The 17,160-nt window shown below is 43.8% G+C and overlaps 1 protein-coding gene across 1 annotated transcript in view; it reads left to right on the top strand.

Moving 5' to 3' along the window:
• Nucleotides 1–16,259, top strand: part of TLL2 (tolloid like 2) — an 85,710-nt gene extending 69,451 nt beyond the window's left edge. The window contains exons 13-21 of the mRNA XM_063163675.1: nucleotides 700–895; nucleotides 4,227–4,352; nucleotides 6,078–6,238; nucleotides 7,582–7,762; nucleotides 9,054–9,179; nucleotides 9,989–10,116; nucleotides 10,924–11,137; nucleotides 12,182–12,432; nucleotides 13,595–16,259. Of these exons, the coding sequence (XP_063019745.1) occupies nucleotides 700–895; nucleotides 4,227–4,352; nucleotides 6,078–6,238; nucleotides 7,582–7,762; nucleotides 9,054–9,179; nucleotides 9,989–10,116; nucleotides 10,924–11,137; nucleotides 12,182–12,432; nucleotides 13,595–13,729 (1,518 nt within the window). The 3' untranslated portion in view covers nucleotides 13,730–16,259. The remainder of the gene's footprint in view (nucleotides 1–699; nucleotides 896–4,226; nucleotides 4,353–6,077; nucleotides 6,239–7,581; nucleotides 7,763–9,053; nucleotides 9,180–9,988; nucleotides 10,117–10,923; nucleotides 11,138–12,181; nucleotides 12,433–13,594) is intronic.
• The last annotated feature ends 901 nt before the right edge of the window (nucleotides 16,260–17,160 follow it).

The raw sequence follows: 17,160 nt of genomic DNA on the forward strand, positions 1-17,160 counted from the left end.
AGAAGGAACTCAAAAGTGTTGATGATATTAGGGACTCATGAGTCCTTAAATTTTCACTCTGGTCAAATGGTCACAATCAAAAAAACCTCTAGTTGGTGTCACTGGGAATTGTCAGATTGCAGGATGTGACTCCCCAAAGGAACATTGTGTTCCCAGATGGCAGACAGACTTTGAAGAAGTCACACAAAGTTTTCTTCTGCTGGTTATAGGATGTCTTACACTCTTAGCTACATGCCAGTGATCAGTCTCTGATTGCTGATGTTAAGTCACAGACAGGAGTGAGCAGGACCTTGGTTGGTGCCTAAACGTCATCCATCCCACAGGCTGCTGTGGCTTGTGTACACTCACCATGCTTGTCCTGTAAAGGGCTGACACTACAGCCTCACCATGGCTATTCCTTGAGCCTTTTGGTTTGCAGTTGTTCTGCTCTGTTTCTTACAGCTTCTCTTGCAGAAGCAGTTTGTAGATGGTCAGGGACTGGGTTTCACTGCAGGGTAGCCATGAAGCAGTGGCAGAACTGAGATGTGCCTATGCTTGAATGCAATTTGAGCTGCAGAAGAGCTCAGTGGCAGCCACAGCAAGTACTTGACTGTAGCCAGTTGTTTGGGGAGCTGGTCTGTGGGCAAAGTCTAACTGTGTCAGTAGCCTGGCTGAGGAAATCTCACTGTGAGGTACAGACAGACACTTTTCCCACTGCAGGTTGAGTGGCACGATGCCTGCTCCTACGACTACCTGGAGATCCGAGACGGCCTCACTGAGCAGAGCCCCCTCCTTGGCCACTTCTGTGGCTACGAGAAGCCAGAAGACATCAAATCCAGCTCAAACAAAGTATGGATGAAGTTTGCATCTGACGCAACCATCAATAAAGCAGGCTTTGCAGCAAATTTCTTTAAAGGTATGTGATCTAATGCCTCTCACAGTCAAAGCTGGGGATAATTAATCCCTTAAGCTACTGCCATCCACAAATCAATTCATTCTATCTATCAGTTCATACGTTATCATTCCATCCACTTGTACTTAGTATTTTTTTGAACAATTTGTTTGCAAATATTGAATTTATGTACAAATTGCTTTGAGACTGTAGAGGGGGTTGATGCTTAGGCAGAAACACCTCCTCCCTGATTAGGTCAGAAATAAACTCTGCTGGGCTGGTGTCAGCATAAATGTTGCACAGCTGGATGGAATGTCACCTCCATTTAGCCATAGCAGAGGACACTGACATTTTCAAACAAGTACTAATACTGCACAAGACATGTTAAAAACAGTCTCTGCTTAAGTTCTATTCCAAAAGAAGCCTCTGGAGAGAAGATCAATCTAAGTGCAAGTAGAGTCCTAGTAAAAGAATACTGAGACCTTTAGGAGATTAGGAGATGAATGTATTTCCAAACTGAGATTCTCTTCAGGAAGATGTAAGACTAAGACTTTAATTTTTTTTTAAGAGCTAGACCCTAGAAATGGTCCTTTACCAGGATGCTTAATAGAGGCAAGAACCAAATATCTAACTGCTTGAGAAAATACCTGTGGAGCTGCTGGGGATCAGACGGTCATGTTTGTCTTAGGTTCAGTAGCACTTGTACAGAAATAATAGTTGCAATGCCAATATTTGGATTGCATAAGTCCTTTATTTATTTCTACCTTAACTTTTGTCTTGTATTAAGAGTATCATGGTCCATTTAGGTTTCTCAAATTTTCAGGAGAATATACTCTATGAAACTCTGTAAAACTTTATTTCATGAACTTAAGACTTAAAACAAACAAACATGTCAGGGCTCAATCCCCTTGGCTCAGACTAGTCTGTCCTATGAATTCACTTATTCACCATTCAAGGTATAAAATGTCATCATTTGTAACCCATAATTCTTAAACCATGCACTTAAGTGAAAAAAAAAAGGTAAATAAAGTTTAATTCACAGATTATATTCACTCGTAAATTTGAGAGGTCTTAATGGACTGTGACAAAGGGTGATTGCAAGATCACTGGCAAATACTGTCACACTTGATTTCAGTCCCTGGACAGGTCTCACAGTACCTACATTTCCTTGTTTAAGTTTCTCAGGTTGCATAAAGGCTCAGAGAATATTTCTTTCTAAAGATATTTTGGCCCTTTCCGGAGTGAACAGTGCAGGCTGAGTGTGGCAGAGATGTCTTTCAAGAGTAGCACTACATGGAGACACAGCACATCCTTCTCTAAAATCTGAGTTTCACCTACAATTTTGTAGGGGAAGAAAGTTAAACACCTGAACCTGAAGTGCTTTCTCTGCGATGCAGATAGGCAGAAATAAATTAGTTTCTTTTTTTTTTTTTTAATGTAAAAATGTGTGAACTTGTACATTTATGCAATTGGAGACACAGGTATTTTCTGCGGAGTTTTTGCTGGCAGACTAGATTTTTCAGTGTCTGCTTGAATTGTTCATATTTGAATCAGAAACCATGTAGCTTGTGGTTACAGCATTTTTGATTAGAGCATTTTTAAGTCCATGCCAGTAAATTCAGCTGAGGAGCAAAGTGGTTTTGCCTGAACCAACCATCACAGTAGTCATAGCTGCACAATTTCTAGCCAGCTTGTATCGTGGGCAGAGCTGATGTCTGTGTGCAAAAGCTGTGTAGACACATGTACAGGCTACATGTGGAGCTTCAAGCTGGAATCTGAAGTCTGCAGTCTCTACCTCCATATCCGGGGGGATTGAGAGACACTCTGTGAGCAAAGAGACCAAATTAGATGGCTCTGCAGGCACTCTTCAGACTGCTTCTCACAGCTGATTGAGCAATGGGTAACCTTTGCCTTAATGAATAAGGAAAGGAATAGAGCTTCAATTAAATGTCTTACAACACTGAAAGAAAATAACTTAGCCTAAAAAATCAGAATTCAGGATGGAATTGAATGCTATGCTTTGTGAGACCATGCAATGGTAATGTCTAAGTTTTCAGAGAAAATAAAGCTGCAATCAGAGAAAATAAAGCTGCAGTCAGAGGGTAAGCCATTGGTCACACCCAAGATGCATTGCCAGGAAGATAAGGACAGCAATTAGCTCATGCCCACCCAGTCAGGTAATCCTGGATACCTTCAGGGTTATTCTTGTTAGTTGTCTTCATTTTGGCAACAAATTGTTTGTATCATTGAAGCCTATTTTTATATGGTTGAAGTGTTAGTTCATCTACCTGGAGCAGGGGAGAAGAATGAGAAGAAGCAGCAGGGTCATGTACTGCTTTGGCTCCCCATCCCCTCCTGCCTTTGCATACCCATGGCTTTGCTGAAGGGGCCGAGTGTCACTTGTAGGGGTACAAGGCAGGGGGAGAAGGGCTTGGAGTGAAGCTGAGCCAACAAAGGGAAGCAGAAAGATGTTTTCTCTAAGTGTTTTAACATATTTGTTTTCAGTTTTGGTTTCCTCATACCTAAATCAGCCCTCAAATATTTATATTAATTGGCAGTAAATTAAGTTAAATTCCCCAGAATTGAGTCTGTTTGAACAGAACAGTAATTGGTGGATAATTTGTCTGCTCAACCCAGAACTTTTTTGCTCTTATTCTTCCTGTTTTCTTCCTCATTCCATGGGAGTGGCAGGCCAGGGAATGATCCAACAGCAAGATGGGAGTTTGGCTGCTAGCTGAGGTTAACCCACCACAGCTATGTTAATAAAACTGTCTATTAAGGGATGCATGTGGAATCAGGGGTCAGGGTGAGAAGCCAGGGCCTATCTTTGTATTAAAATGTCAGTTCAGGTTGTTGAGATGTGATTGAAGAACCTGACTTCAGAGTCTAGGACAGCAAGATTCATGTACCTGTGAAAAGACAAATACTGGCATGTCCTGCCAGCTCCTTTGCAGCACCCTGTTGCGTGGGGTATCACCTCCCTCAGCTCCATTACTGTGTGGGCCATAGTGGGTTGCTTCCTGGTAGCTCAAGTTACTCAAGAGGGTGAGGAATTTAAAACAAACAATTCAAAGCCAAAAAATGGCATATGAGAACAAAAGGCAGTGAAGTCTTTACAGTGTTTTCCTGCTTGTGTCTAGCAAAAGCACTGTTGGCAAGTAGCAGTAATGGCAGTCCTTAATGGTTCTGGTGTTAGGAGTATTTCAGCACTTGTGAGCTCTGCTGCAGTGCCTGCTCCACAGCCTTGGCTCAGCAGTCAGGACTCTGTTCCTTCTGTCCAGAAGGGTTGCATGAGGAATATCAGGGTGTTTGGGTGGTCAGGAAAGTGCTACTTGCTCTGGTTTTCTCCTGACAGAGATGGATGAGTGTTCTCTGCCGGACAATGGTGGGTGTGAGCAGCACTGTGAGAACACACTGGGCAGTTACAAATGCACCTGTGAGCCTGGCTATGAGTTGACAGCTGATAAAAAGAGCTGTGAAGGTAAGTAACCCACAGATTGAGCCACCTGACTCTAGGAGAGGTACTACAGCTATAAATGGAATTGAACAGTGTTGGTGTGATTTTCCTTACCCCTCCATCCTCTTTATTTCACTTTATTTTGCCCCAACAGATATTTTTGGTTTTGTTAAAATCTTACATTAAGAAACAAGTTTTGGTTCAAAAAACCCTGAAAATGCTCTGATTTATACTGCTAATCATCCCTAAAGCCAGTTGACCTTCATGGCCAGAGATTGCTGTTCAGACCAGATCTCCCACAGTGCAACATGATGGAGGCAGGCATTACAACCTAACCATTGAGTGGCCCAAAAGTGTTTAAATCAAACACTGAATTTATTTGTTTTTCATAAAGGAATTTACTTCATATAATAAAATATCAATGTTGTGTCTGCATGCAAAACATGCTTTTCCACACTGAAGAGAATTTTCCTCCCTCTTTTATGAAGAAAAAACCTCCATGTCTATAATAGAAGATGTTTGTGTCAGCTTTCTAGAGAGTTAATCTCATGCAACAAGTGTTGCTTCTACCAACAATACAGTTGTTGGTGTGCTGAAAATCCATCCACTGTTGTTGTCTCAAAACTCTGTCTGTAGGGACATTTGGGGAGCTCCACATGCTATCAGTGTGCTCTCAACATCACCTGGTTTGCCCTGCCTTCTGCTTTGGTCAAACTGTTTGGGTAAGAGTGCTGTTGACTTGGTGAGGGCAGTCAGGTGTGTGCAAAAGGCTTCTGAAAGCTTTTTTTTTTCTCCATAATCCCTCACAGTTTTAGCAAGCCAGTTGCTAAATTGCTATAACTTGGGAGGGTTTTTTCTGAACTTCATTCTTAACCTCCTATTTTAAACTTCATTTGTGGGCAAAACAGAAAGGATAGTCTTTGAAATCGTAGCAATATACATCAGAGTAAATAGCTTTTTTTTCCCTCCAAAACCACTTGCTTGCTACTCTATTAGTATTGAAGCTGCTCCCTTGGGTTAGGGTTAGTCCTCTTAATGCAAAATGATGCTGGGAACAAGACCCAGAAAGCTTTTATCCCTTTGGGTTTTGATGATGTGGCTATATCTCATTATTCTCAAGAAACAGCAAGGTAAAAAAATGCTTTGTTGCAAATAGAATTTCGCAGCAAATTGAGATTTACTCCTTTGAGGTAATAGTCCTGCCCTCCCACAAGAGGATGAAGTTGAGATGTCTTAAATTTTTAAAGGCTGTGGGATAAAACAGCTAAGTCTTGACTTTGCCTTCAACTTTCCCTAGAGAAGATGCAATCCAAATATAATAAACCACTGAAGAGTTGACAGGAATGTCTTCCCTATGATTCCATTATCTTGTAATTGTTCCATTACTAATAAGCTTAAAATAGTAAGGTTTGTAGCACTGAGTGTAGGTGAATTTACCAAGATGGGCTTTACAGCCATGTTGTGCATGTCAAGTCAACTGATTCACAGAAAACCCAAGGAGGGAGATGAAAAAGGAAATTAAGTCTTACCTGTTGGCTCTCAGGGCCATAGCCTCACTGGGAGGTGATTTACTGCAGGTGAAGTTTCTGTCTTCTTCACACTTCCCAGCATTTTAAGCCTGTTCTGGAGGCTGGGGTTTGAAATGTGCCACCCACCAGGATCTGGTTCATTTGCTAGTTAGCACTGTGGCCCAATCTGTGTGTGTGAACAGAACCAAGTAAAACTTGTGTTCATTTATTGCCTCTCCAGCTGCCTGTGGGGGCTTCATCACCAAGCTCAATGGGACCATTACTAGCCCTGGATGGCCCAAGGAATATCCTACTAACAAAAACTGCGTCTGGCAGGTGGTAGCTCCAGCCCAGTACCGGATCTCTCTGCAGTTCGAAGTGTTTGAGCTGGAAGGCAATGATGTACGTAACCAGTCCCTGCATCTCAGAGGTGGGACTACTGGCTAAATCAGAACTGGATAAACCCTTGGGGTACAAGGAGGAGGAGGCTCTGCCTTACTGGTGGAGCTCCTGGTTGTTTTCCCACCCTCAATGTAAATACAACTATAATAGTGACTCTTCTCCTTGAAGTCTGGATTTGCTTTCTCTATGGAGTGGAAGGATTAAAGCTGTTCTATTATAAGTGGGTGCAATGGTTTAACCCAATCTGGCAACTAAGCACCACACAACTGCTCACTCTCTTTCCTCCATGGAGAGGAATGGGGGAGAGAATCAGAAAGGTAAAAGTGAGAGAAACTCATGAGTTGAGTTTAATAGATAAAGCAAAAGCCACTCATGCAAGCAAAGAAAAATGAGGAATTAGTTCACTACTTCCCATGGGCAGGCAGGTGTTCAGCCATCTTCAGGAGATCCAGGCTCCATCACACATAGTAGTTACTGGGGAAGACAGACAATGTCACTCCAAATGTCTCCCCTTCCTGCTTCTTCTCTCTACTCACCCCCACTTTATATACTAGGTATGATCTCTTGTGGTATGCAATATCCATTTGTTCAGTGAGGATCAGCTGTCCTGGCCATGTCCCCTCCCAGCTCCCTGAGCACCCCAGCCTCCTCACTGGTGGAGCAGTACAAGAAGCAAAAAAAGGTCTTGACTTCATGCAACTCCTGCTCAGCAGTAACAAAATGTCTTGATATTATCAAGCCTCTTCTCAGCACAAATCCAAAACACAGCCCAGTGCCAGTCACCATGAAGAAAATTTAATCTAGCCCGGCCAAAACCAGCACAATGGGCTTATTTTCTCTACTAGTTTTGCATAATTGTAGGTATTTTCCATCCCTAATAGGTGTCCCGCCTCCCACCTCTCCAGTGCTGCTTTTGCAGGAAAATAGTTGGAAATAAACAATGAGTTCTTCAATGCTAAAGGAAGTAACAGTAAAAGAGTGTATTCTCTGCCATGCACGGTAAAGTTTGAGCAAAGCACTCAGGTCTGCATTTCCCTGCTGTAAATGGGGCACTTCCATAATTCAAGAGGCTGCTAAAGTTCATTCAACACTGTCAGGTTATTGGATAAGGTGGAAATAATTACTTTTGCTAAATTCACTGAACCTTTCCTCTTTTGAAAAAGACACCCATCATTTAAGATCAGGGCAGCAAGTGAAGGGGTGAGAAAACTGACAGAGGAGATTTTTGGCAAGTTAGGAATGTATTTGAGTACAAGGCTGTTTCTGTTCCTTCTCTCTCCCCTTCCTCTGAAATGCTCTGTTCCAAGGCCACAGAGCTAAGAAATCTCTTCCTCTCTTGGCAGGTCTGTAAATATGACTATGTTGAGGTTCGTAGTGAGCTGGCTTCTGATTCCAAGCTACATGGCAAATTCTGTGGCTCAGAGAAGCCTGAAGTAATCACATCATATGGCAACAACATGAGACTGGAGTTCAAATCTGACAACACGGTCTCCAAGAAAGGCTTTAAAGTTCACTACTTCTCTGGTATGTGGCTGTATTCTTTCATTTGCTGACCTGTCTCCTCTGACTGAACCTCGTGGTTTTGGTGAATTTTCTTTGACATCCTGTCAGAGCCTCACCTGGTTCATTAAATCTAAAAGTGTGGTTGCTCTGTTCTGTGTTACCTTCATCTTGGGTTCTCAGTGCAGTGTATGGTCCAGTTTCGTAGTGTGGTGTCAGCAAGATGGATGAGTTCCATCAATGCCTCCAGTCCTTCAACAGCAGGAAGCAATGTGGAACCTAACCCTGGAAATTGTTTCTGTCCCTAGAAGATTAGAGGAAAGCTTTTTCCTCTGAAACTAGAAGATTTTGAAAATTTCCAGTTGTGTTCTATATAGTAATCATTCCCATGAAAGCAGCATGTACTAGTGGAAGTTTTTCATCCTGTTCTCAGACCTTTGTCAGTGATGTACCTTGTTGGCAGGCAGTTCTGGAGGTTACCTGTATGTCATTTGGAAGCAGAAATTCAATTTCATTGCGTCGCTCCAGCAGAGGCCTAGGAGTATTAATGCTTTTGAGGAGAATGATCAGAAAAAACAGCCTTGAATTAGGACAGGTGCAGAGTAGAATCAGGACTAAGGGTTTGACTTAATAAATTGTACAGGAGGAAGGATGAGGTGGGTATGATTCATCTAGAAATACGTTTGGGAGTGAGGAGACAGACTAATTTAATGAGATCTAGGGAGAGCATTATCCCAAGAAAAAGTAGAGATAAACTTCTCATGCATTAAAGTGGACTGGAAACCATGAGCAGATCCTATGCTCAGAAAGTGAGACTGAGGAAAGCATAGTCCTGAACACACAGGAGTCAAGATCCACTGGGACATATTTCAGCTTTAGGGAGCAGTCATACTTTAGATCTTCTTCATCAGCTGGCTGTTTGTGCTCAGACAGAGCTATTTAGAAATGGAGGCTCACTAGAGCACATAAGAATGTGAAAATATGAAGTAGATTTTTATCTCAGCTAGTGAATTTGTTTGATGATTTTCCTGGGCTCTATTGTTAAGGAATGAGATGCTGCTCTAGGTTTCTTTTAGACAGGAGTGTTTTACCAATAACTTATATTATAGAATAGAACACATTTGTGATACATCTTATGGAATGTGAGGCAGTTGAAGAGAATAGGATTTGGGCTGAAAAGCTGACTGGACTAATCCAGCAGTATAGTTGGAGGTTTGCATTGCTATCTACCAGCCTGGGTATGGGGCTCTCAGCTGGTGACTGTGGTAGGTTGTGTCACTGTTAACTCAGTATTTGTTGGTTTGATCCTGCCCAGACAAGGATGAATGCTCCAAAGACAATGGTGGTTGCCAGCACGAATGTATCAACACCTTTGGGAGCTATATGTGCCAGTGCAGAAATGGCTTCGTGCTGCATGAAAATGGCCATGACTGTAAAGAAGGTAAAGTCCCCACTCCTGCCCTCAGGAATGCCAAGGTACTCCAAACACTGTTTGGTTTACCTGTGCTGAAAGGAAGTTTGTACAGCTTACCAGGCAAGGGCAGTGAAAAAGCCCTAGCTAGCTGCAAAACTGGCTAGAAATAGGACCATTCCCATTCCCCAGTCTTGCTCTCTATATGCCCACAGGGAACAGACAGGGTGGGGAGAGAAATTTGACTTGTAAAAGGAGCAGTTGTGGGACATCATCATTAGACTGGTCACTGCTGCTTCATTTAATTATTGTGTTTGAGTCAGAAGAGAAAGGATGGGCTGATCTAACCACTTGCTGGTGCCATAACTACCTTTCTTCCTGCACCGCTGTCCCTGCTGTGTGCTCCCATGGCTTTCCTGTATATGGTTTAGGGTCCTTGTCTGACCTCTCCATGAGCTGATAAAGCTCTCCAAATTGGCAAAACAAGGCAAGGCTGAGATAGCACCGGAGCCAGCACTGTGGAGGGGTTGACATCATGGCCCTGGCAACAGGGCAGATGAGGTGAAGGAGCAGGAGAGTAGATTAGGGTGTGAGGACATAGGTTAGGTTAATGAGGCCCAGGAGAGTGAGATGGTCCCTTTCCCCATCACCAGGTTAGCTCAAAATAAGTACAGGACAACCCCACCAGAACTATGGAGTAATAGTAAAAGGTCTTGTTTGGTGACTGAAGCCTTCCATATCTCTGCCCTGCAGAGGGTCTCAGTGGGCAGAGAGGACCATGTGGGACACTGCAGGGTTGCCATGTGAGACTTGCCCCAATGCGATTTCTCTCTCCCAAGCTGGTTGTGAGCACAAGCTGAGTGGTGCAGAGGGAATGATGAGCAGTCCCAACTGGCCTGACAAGTATCCCAGCCGGAAAGAGTGCACCTGGGACATCTCTGCAACACCTGGCCACCGAGTGAAAGTAGTGAGTAGCCAGAGAGCGGGCGTGTGAGGCAAGAAGCAGACTGGGTTGTGAGCAGCTGAAGTGACTCCCCACCACCACCGTGTGAGTGGGAGGCTGATGCCCTCAGGTCCTGTTTGGGGCTCTTGGGAGGAGAGTTTTCTGGGAGGCTGCCCTGGCTTGCAGAAGGGCAGATCTCAGAGGGACACAAGGCAGAGGAGAGGCAGCTTGGAGGAGGCTCCAGCAGATGACAGCTGTAGAGGATTTCCCTCCGTGAACAGATGGCATAAATGCCCTCCCACCCCTACCCCTCCTTGTGAGCCACTCTCTTGGGGCCATTTCTATATAAGGTGGTGGCTGAGCCAGCCCCCAGCCCCTCTGAGGGAGAGGTGTCAGGCCCATTTTACATCATGCCCTGATGCAAATGGTAGGACATGCCCAAAGCTGTGCAGATGGCCCATATGTTGGGGGAAATAATCCCTGTGCTGAGTGGAAGTGATGTTACAGAACTGCCCTTCTGGTGTGCTGGGCAGAATTTCCAGCCAGAAAAATAAGTGTTATAAGGCTTGGAGTTGATAACTGTTGTCAGGCACCCATGTGAGGCAGCAAGGCTGAGGCAACACAGCACACTGATATGGAATTCTGATATTTGCCACCTTGAGATCACTCTTCTCTGAAAGCAAATTATTCTGTTTTAGTGTATGGGGAGAGTGGGACATATGTACCATTTGATCTGTTTCTCACTTGGCATTTCACTGTATGCTAAATAGTCAGATTTACTGTCTTAATTCTCCATATTAACTGTCTTAATTCTCCATATTCTTGCTCTAGACCTTCAATGAGTTTGAGATTGAGCAGCACCAAGAATGTGCCTATGACCACTTAGAAGTGTACGATGGGCCCAACAGCAAGTCACCTGTCCTTGGCCGCTTCTGTGGCAGCAAGAAACCAGACCCTGTAGTGGCTTCTACCAACAAGATGTTCCTCAGGTTTTACTCTGATGCTTCTGTGCAAAGGAGAGGTTTCCAGGCAAAGCACAGCACAGGTAAGCTGGTTGCCTGCCAATACCCCAGTGCCAAAAGATGTCATCAAGTCTCACTACATTTTTTACTAGGTAAAAACAGACACACCTTGCTCCTAAATAAGCTTAGCCTAGGTTTTAAGTGGTGTACATTCAGTTCCCAGACTGCTGCCAGTGTCATACCATAAATACCAGCGCCCATAACAGCTCCAAATTCTCTTGGTATTGGACATTCAGTTCAATTGGACATTCAAAAGTTCAGGCTCTTTTGTTAAATTTGAGGTATTTGGTTGAGCAATAATCCCTTTTGTTCCACATCAACCATTGGACAAGGAGGTGATGCAATTTAGCCCGTGTACTGGCCCACCCTCAGAACAGGCCCACATTAGATTGATTGTAGTAGAAGCAGAGCTGTGCTGTGGACAGACACAGCTTGATTCTCCTACCTGTGCAGCCCAGAGGTGGGTGTGTTGTGCCAACATTCATTTCTTTGAAATCCCTGCCACTGTAAATAGATGAAACACGCTCGAAGTAGCCATGCACGTGACACTGGTGAAGAAGTGTCTTCCTCATTGGCTGCAGGAAAGCTCTGCTAAAGCACACACATTCTACACAAACAAAGGGCTACTTTTGTGCATTGTGTGGACAGAAAAGGATTGTTTTGGTCACCAGTTTTCTGATATGCTTCTGCTTCCTGCTGACAAAATACTTGGGGTCAGAATTTCATCTACAGGACAAATGCAAAGAGCCAAAGTGATTTTTTTCTAATACAATAAAATTTCCCAGAGTATGTGTCAAAAGCCCTGTCCTACAGTCTAAACTGATCACCTCTTTCCATGTGTGTTCTGTACCAAAAAACCAAGTTCCTCTAAGCTCTGTGGGTCTTTGGATTCATGGGTGTCTGTAGAATTCACTGGTTTATTGTAGTTTGGGGCAGTGTTTAAGTACCTTTCCTATTGCACTTCAAGCTGGAAGTCTTCTCTGCTTTTGACTGACCCAAAAGTGGGATGAGTCTTTGTTGTGACTAAGAATGTTGAGAGACTGTTTTGTGTCCTTTTCTCCCTTCAGAGTGTGGTGGGATCTTAAAGGCTGAAGTACAAGCTAAGGATCTGTATTCCCATGCTCAGTATGGGGACAACAACTACCCAGGTCAAGCCAACTGTGAATGGGTGATTGTAGCAGAAGATGGTTATGGGGTGGAGCTAATATTCCAGATGTTTGAGATAGAGGAGGAGGCTGACTGTGGGTACGACTACATGGAGATTTACGATGGTTACGACAGCACTGCACCCCGTCTGGGACGCTTCTGTGGCTCGGGGGTAAGCCATGAGAGCAGGGATTTCAGAGGGGTCACTGAGGGGGCCAAGGAAGTACCCTCATACTGTTTTTGGGGAGGGGCAGCTGTCATAACTCGTACTGAGAATGCTTTGTGGCTGGGTTTTGCTTCTTTCCTTTCCTCAGGAGATCACGACCATTTTCTGTTACACAGTGTTGGCTGGAAAATTCTTCCTGACTGTCCTTTGTAGCCCAGGGCCATGTACAGCAGGATGAGACTGCCATGCTGCTGTGCCCCAGACCTGCCATCAGTCTTGTGTAAATGTGGGAAATGGCTTCTAAAGGCCAGTTTCATCCTGTATTGTTTTCTGACTCAAGCCAAGTTGTATTGTGGCCATGCAAGGGTGAACGGTGGAGAGACTTAGAGCTGTGTGATGCTTGCTGCCTTTAGGATGGCATGCTGTCCCCTAAACTGTCACCTGCATCCCCATTACTAGGAGGGATTCTAACATGAGTAATGGTGTGTGGTTTTTGAAATCAGAGGGTCTGTGTTTGATTTCTCTAGGCCTTCAGCAATGAAATGGAGATATCTCTTATTGAATTTAAAGAGAGACAGTCAGGGACCAGGTGTGTGGAAGAAATTCTCACAAACTGGGGAAATGGTGTGGAAACCAAGGCAAACAAAGGCAGAGCAGCTTGGTGTGAAGAAGCTCAAGGCAGCTGGGTAGTAATCTACCTACCTGCACGCTGATGAATGAAGATGGCTGGGAAAGGGAAGCACAAGGAGATTGCAGCAGGTCACAATAGTGTGAGACATAACCAGAAAGGTCATGTAAGATAAGTACCTGAGTTATCTGAACCCCAGGAGAGCCTCAGCTGCAAAACAGTTTCCAGTTTTCTCCTGAAAAGACAATGACAAATTTGAGTAAACCTGAAGACTGGAATGAGAATATTCAGGGAGGTCTGTGAAAAAAGCAGCTGGAAGGACTGGGGTTGTAGAGTGGACTGACATCAGTCTTCAAACATAAAGAACAAAGGAATGTGCTTAGGAAGGCAGATAAAGGCAGGAGGTACTGAGCATTCAAGTCTCCATGTTTACTAGCCAATCTGTCTTCACTGCGGGCTTAAACTCTAGTGTCATGGTGCAGACAGTTATTTAGTCTCCATATTTGACTACTGTGTACTGTCTTCTTTCCTTTTCTGCAGCCTCTGGAAGAAATCTATTCTGCAGGGGATTCCATTATGATTCGATTCCATACAGATGACACCATCAACAAGAAAGGATTTCATGCCCGATACATAAGTACCAAATTTCAGGATGCATTGCACATGAAAAAATAGTTTGACTGCTCCTCACAGATATTCCCCATCTGAAGATTGAGACATTTAACTGTGATCTTTGTCTTTTATTTTTAAAGCTTCTGTGCACTTGGCCAAAAGCAGTGTACATTATTTTCTGTAACTAAAACTAAATCCAGTCTCAGAGGTTTGCTTCTGCAATTATTAGCATGACCCTTTCTTGTTAACCTGCCCAGGACCAAAAAATTGTGTTTTAATCATACCTGCCAGGGCATAAACATTGTATTTTGCACAACTTGCCATGGGGCTGAATGAAGACTGAACTTGCATTGAGAATAGCTTTCATCTCTTGCATATCTTGTTTCTAGGTGACATTTCCCAAGCATCCACATGAGCTGTCTGAACATGTTTTCTGGAGCATGTTTTGGACAGACATCCAGTAGGATTTTTTCAAAGGACTTTGTGAGCCACACCCTACCTGCCCCAACTACTCTGTGCAATAAGAGACCAACCAGATGGCTGTGCCTGCATCACTCTTTCTGTCCTCTCTATTATTGTCTTGCTTATTGTTGAGTGGAGAGCAAGGCAGGGGACAGGGACAGTCTCTTCTAGCTACTTGGATTCCAGGGAATGAGGAGGACACAGTATTTGGTTTGTAGTAATTGTCATGGTATATGTTGAATGGAAATACTTCAATACAGTGCTCAAGGCAAGGGTGGGGTGGCTGACAGGGAAATGTTGTGGTGAGATGCAAGGCAAAGCTGTATGATGGTGGCAAAGCTCAGTGTTGACAGCCTGCCCCAGTTATATCACCATGCATGGCAGCTCAGAGGGCTGTGGCAGCAGTCCAGGCCCTGTCTTTAATAAGGAATCTCTCCTTCTCACTCCACCCATGCCTGCTTTCTCAGCCTTCTTTACACTGCTTCCTTTCCGTAGTACCACTTCCCTGTGAGCCCTTCCTTTTCATAGTGGAGCTGCTCTCCCCAGGGCTCCCTACCACAACCTAGAGGTGCTCTGCAACTTCAGCTGGCCAGAACATCTCGCTGAAGAAAACACTGGGGCAGGGGAAGTCATGGTGTCCCTGAGGCAGAGGGACACAGGCCATGCTAAGGTCAGCTTTGGTGATCTCTGGGAACCCGTCAAACTTGCAAGCTGCAGGCATGGGGCTAGAAATGGAAGAGTTCTTCTGGTTTCTGCTTCCTCCCCATTTGTCACTGGTGCTGGCCCAGTCTCTTAACTTCACGGCAAGGGTGCAAGTGAGATGGTGACTTTGACTTAGAGCACTTAAGAGTTATAAGGCTCAGACATGTTGTTTGCCTATGAGAGCTACGCAGCCACAGGCTTGAAGAATTAACAGGTAGCTTGGTGCTTCTTTCAGAAAAAAAAAAAAGGAAAAGTATGTTTTGGGGGAACCACTGTAACTGAGCAGTTGACATGGGAGGAAAAAAAAATACTTCATTCTGAATGTTTCATTAAGGCACTCACAGGCAATTATGAGCTAAAAGCTGAGGTATGTTAGCTTTAATAAAGTATTTATAATCCAAGAATTGCTATGTTTACATAACCATTGTGCTGTCAGGCTTTGCAGTGGCACCTCCTCTCTGGTGTATGACTGTGGAGAAGTGTGGGACCAGTGCCACTGTCTGGCACAAACAACATTCCTGGAGATAAGGGCATTTTCAGATGGATAATAAATAGACCCAGCCCTCTTCAGAAATCCTTGAATAGAATATGGGCCAAGTATTGTGAATACTAGGAGAAGTAAATGCATGAAAATATTTTCTTGCTTAGATCAAGAAAAGTAAAGTAATTTATGCCTACACACAGAGGATTATTTGTATATAAAATGTGCATGTAGAAGACCAGTAGTCAAAGCCTTAATAAGTGTAATGTGAACAAAACTGTACCATGGACTATAGCTTTATTGCAGGCTGTATAAAATCATGTTATCTCTGTTTTGGTTTTGGTTTTTTTTCGTTTGCTTTATTTCAGCTCTGCTTTGTTTATTTTTTCAAATTTCGTGGCCTTTTTACAGGCAAGACCTCTGATCTCAAGCTGTTTGACCATGCAGGTCTGGAGAAGTAAGCTCTGCTAGATGGGGTGTGCGCGTTTGTCCTTCTCTTCTTTGCTCCAGTTCAAGCAAAATTACAATAACTCGGGTCTGGAAATAAAGGTGTGACATCAATCCCTGTGAAACAGAAGCAAAGTTTCAGGTGACAAGCAGCAGTTCAAGTTTCCTGACCTTTTAGTGGCAGCAGTGACTCTAGAGGAAAGTGACTGTAGCAGGTTCCCATGTACTTTAACATCTTTTTTTCCATGTTCTGGTAATTTCCCATACAACCCAGACTGGTTTGATGCAGATGCTTGCAATGTGGTTTGACAGATCTATGACACTTGTTAGTGTTCATCCAGATGTCTTTTGTGACAGTGTGTTCACAAATATTGTACTGTGCATTCCAACCAATGATCTATGTAGAATATTTCTGCTGTACTGACTGGACTTTACAGTCAATAATACTAAATGAGTGAAATTTTCATAAGAAAAACAATATCAAACCCTCTGATGTGTGAATATGTATTCTGGTCTTTGTGTGGTTTTACATTTCACTAACTAGAATAATTTTTAGAGGGGGAGAAGAAGAGGGTGTGGGGACAATCACAAAAGTACCTGTGTCCAGAACAAATCTCTGCATTCATTAAAGACTGTGGATTCAGTTGTGCATTCTGTTGTATGCATACATTTTCCACTTCCTCAAGGGGAGGAACTCTCTCACTGCATTCCTTGTTTTGCCAGCTGTTGTTTGGGTCTGCAGGTAATACCCGGAAGGAACTTGGCTGTGGTCCTTTAGGTTTGTATTGGCTATTGCAATCAAGGGAGCATTTAGAAAGTGGGGCAGAGAAACAAGTTGGCCAGCCAAAATGCTACATTGTCCCATGTGTTGCTCACACTTTAGGGGCCTAGATGCAGGTCTGCAGTGATAAATATCAGGGATCGGAGAATTAGTCTGAAAGCATTTTTTAAAGGATCAGCTCATTCGCTACACTACAACCCATGTCCTTCAGCAGCAGGTGCCAAAGACCCAGAGACTTGAAATTCCTGTGTGAAGGACCATAGGGTGAGGTAGATATTCCTTACTGCAAAGTTTTAGTCCACAATCAGTGGCAGCAAAATGCTGCTAAGGCAGCACCTAAAATGCTTTTCTTCCTCTTTCTGTCCACTGCTTGATGTCTACCCTGCTTGCTAAGGACCGCGTCTGAGTTCTTTCCCCAGCACACACCTAACTGATTAATGTTCCACGACCCAGAACAGTGCTGTGGTGTGTCACAGCTACCCAAACCTTCATGGTATCTGAATTTCCTCTCAGCTGTTCCCAAAGGCAAAGCAGGAGATGAAGTAAGGAATAAGGATCCCCATGCAGCCTTCTGCAGCCAAGTACCATGGCACAGCATGGCCCAGGGGCACAACTTACTTC

This window comes from Melospiza melodia, chromosome 9, assembly GCF_035770615.1.
Source record: "Melospiza melodia melodia isolate bMelMel2 chromosome 9, bMelMel2.pri, whole genome shotgun sequence".
In the NCBI taxonomy this organism is placed as follows: Eukaryota; Metazoa; Chordata; class Aves; order Passeriformes; family Passerellidae; genus Melospiza; species Melospiza melodia.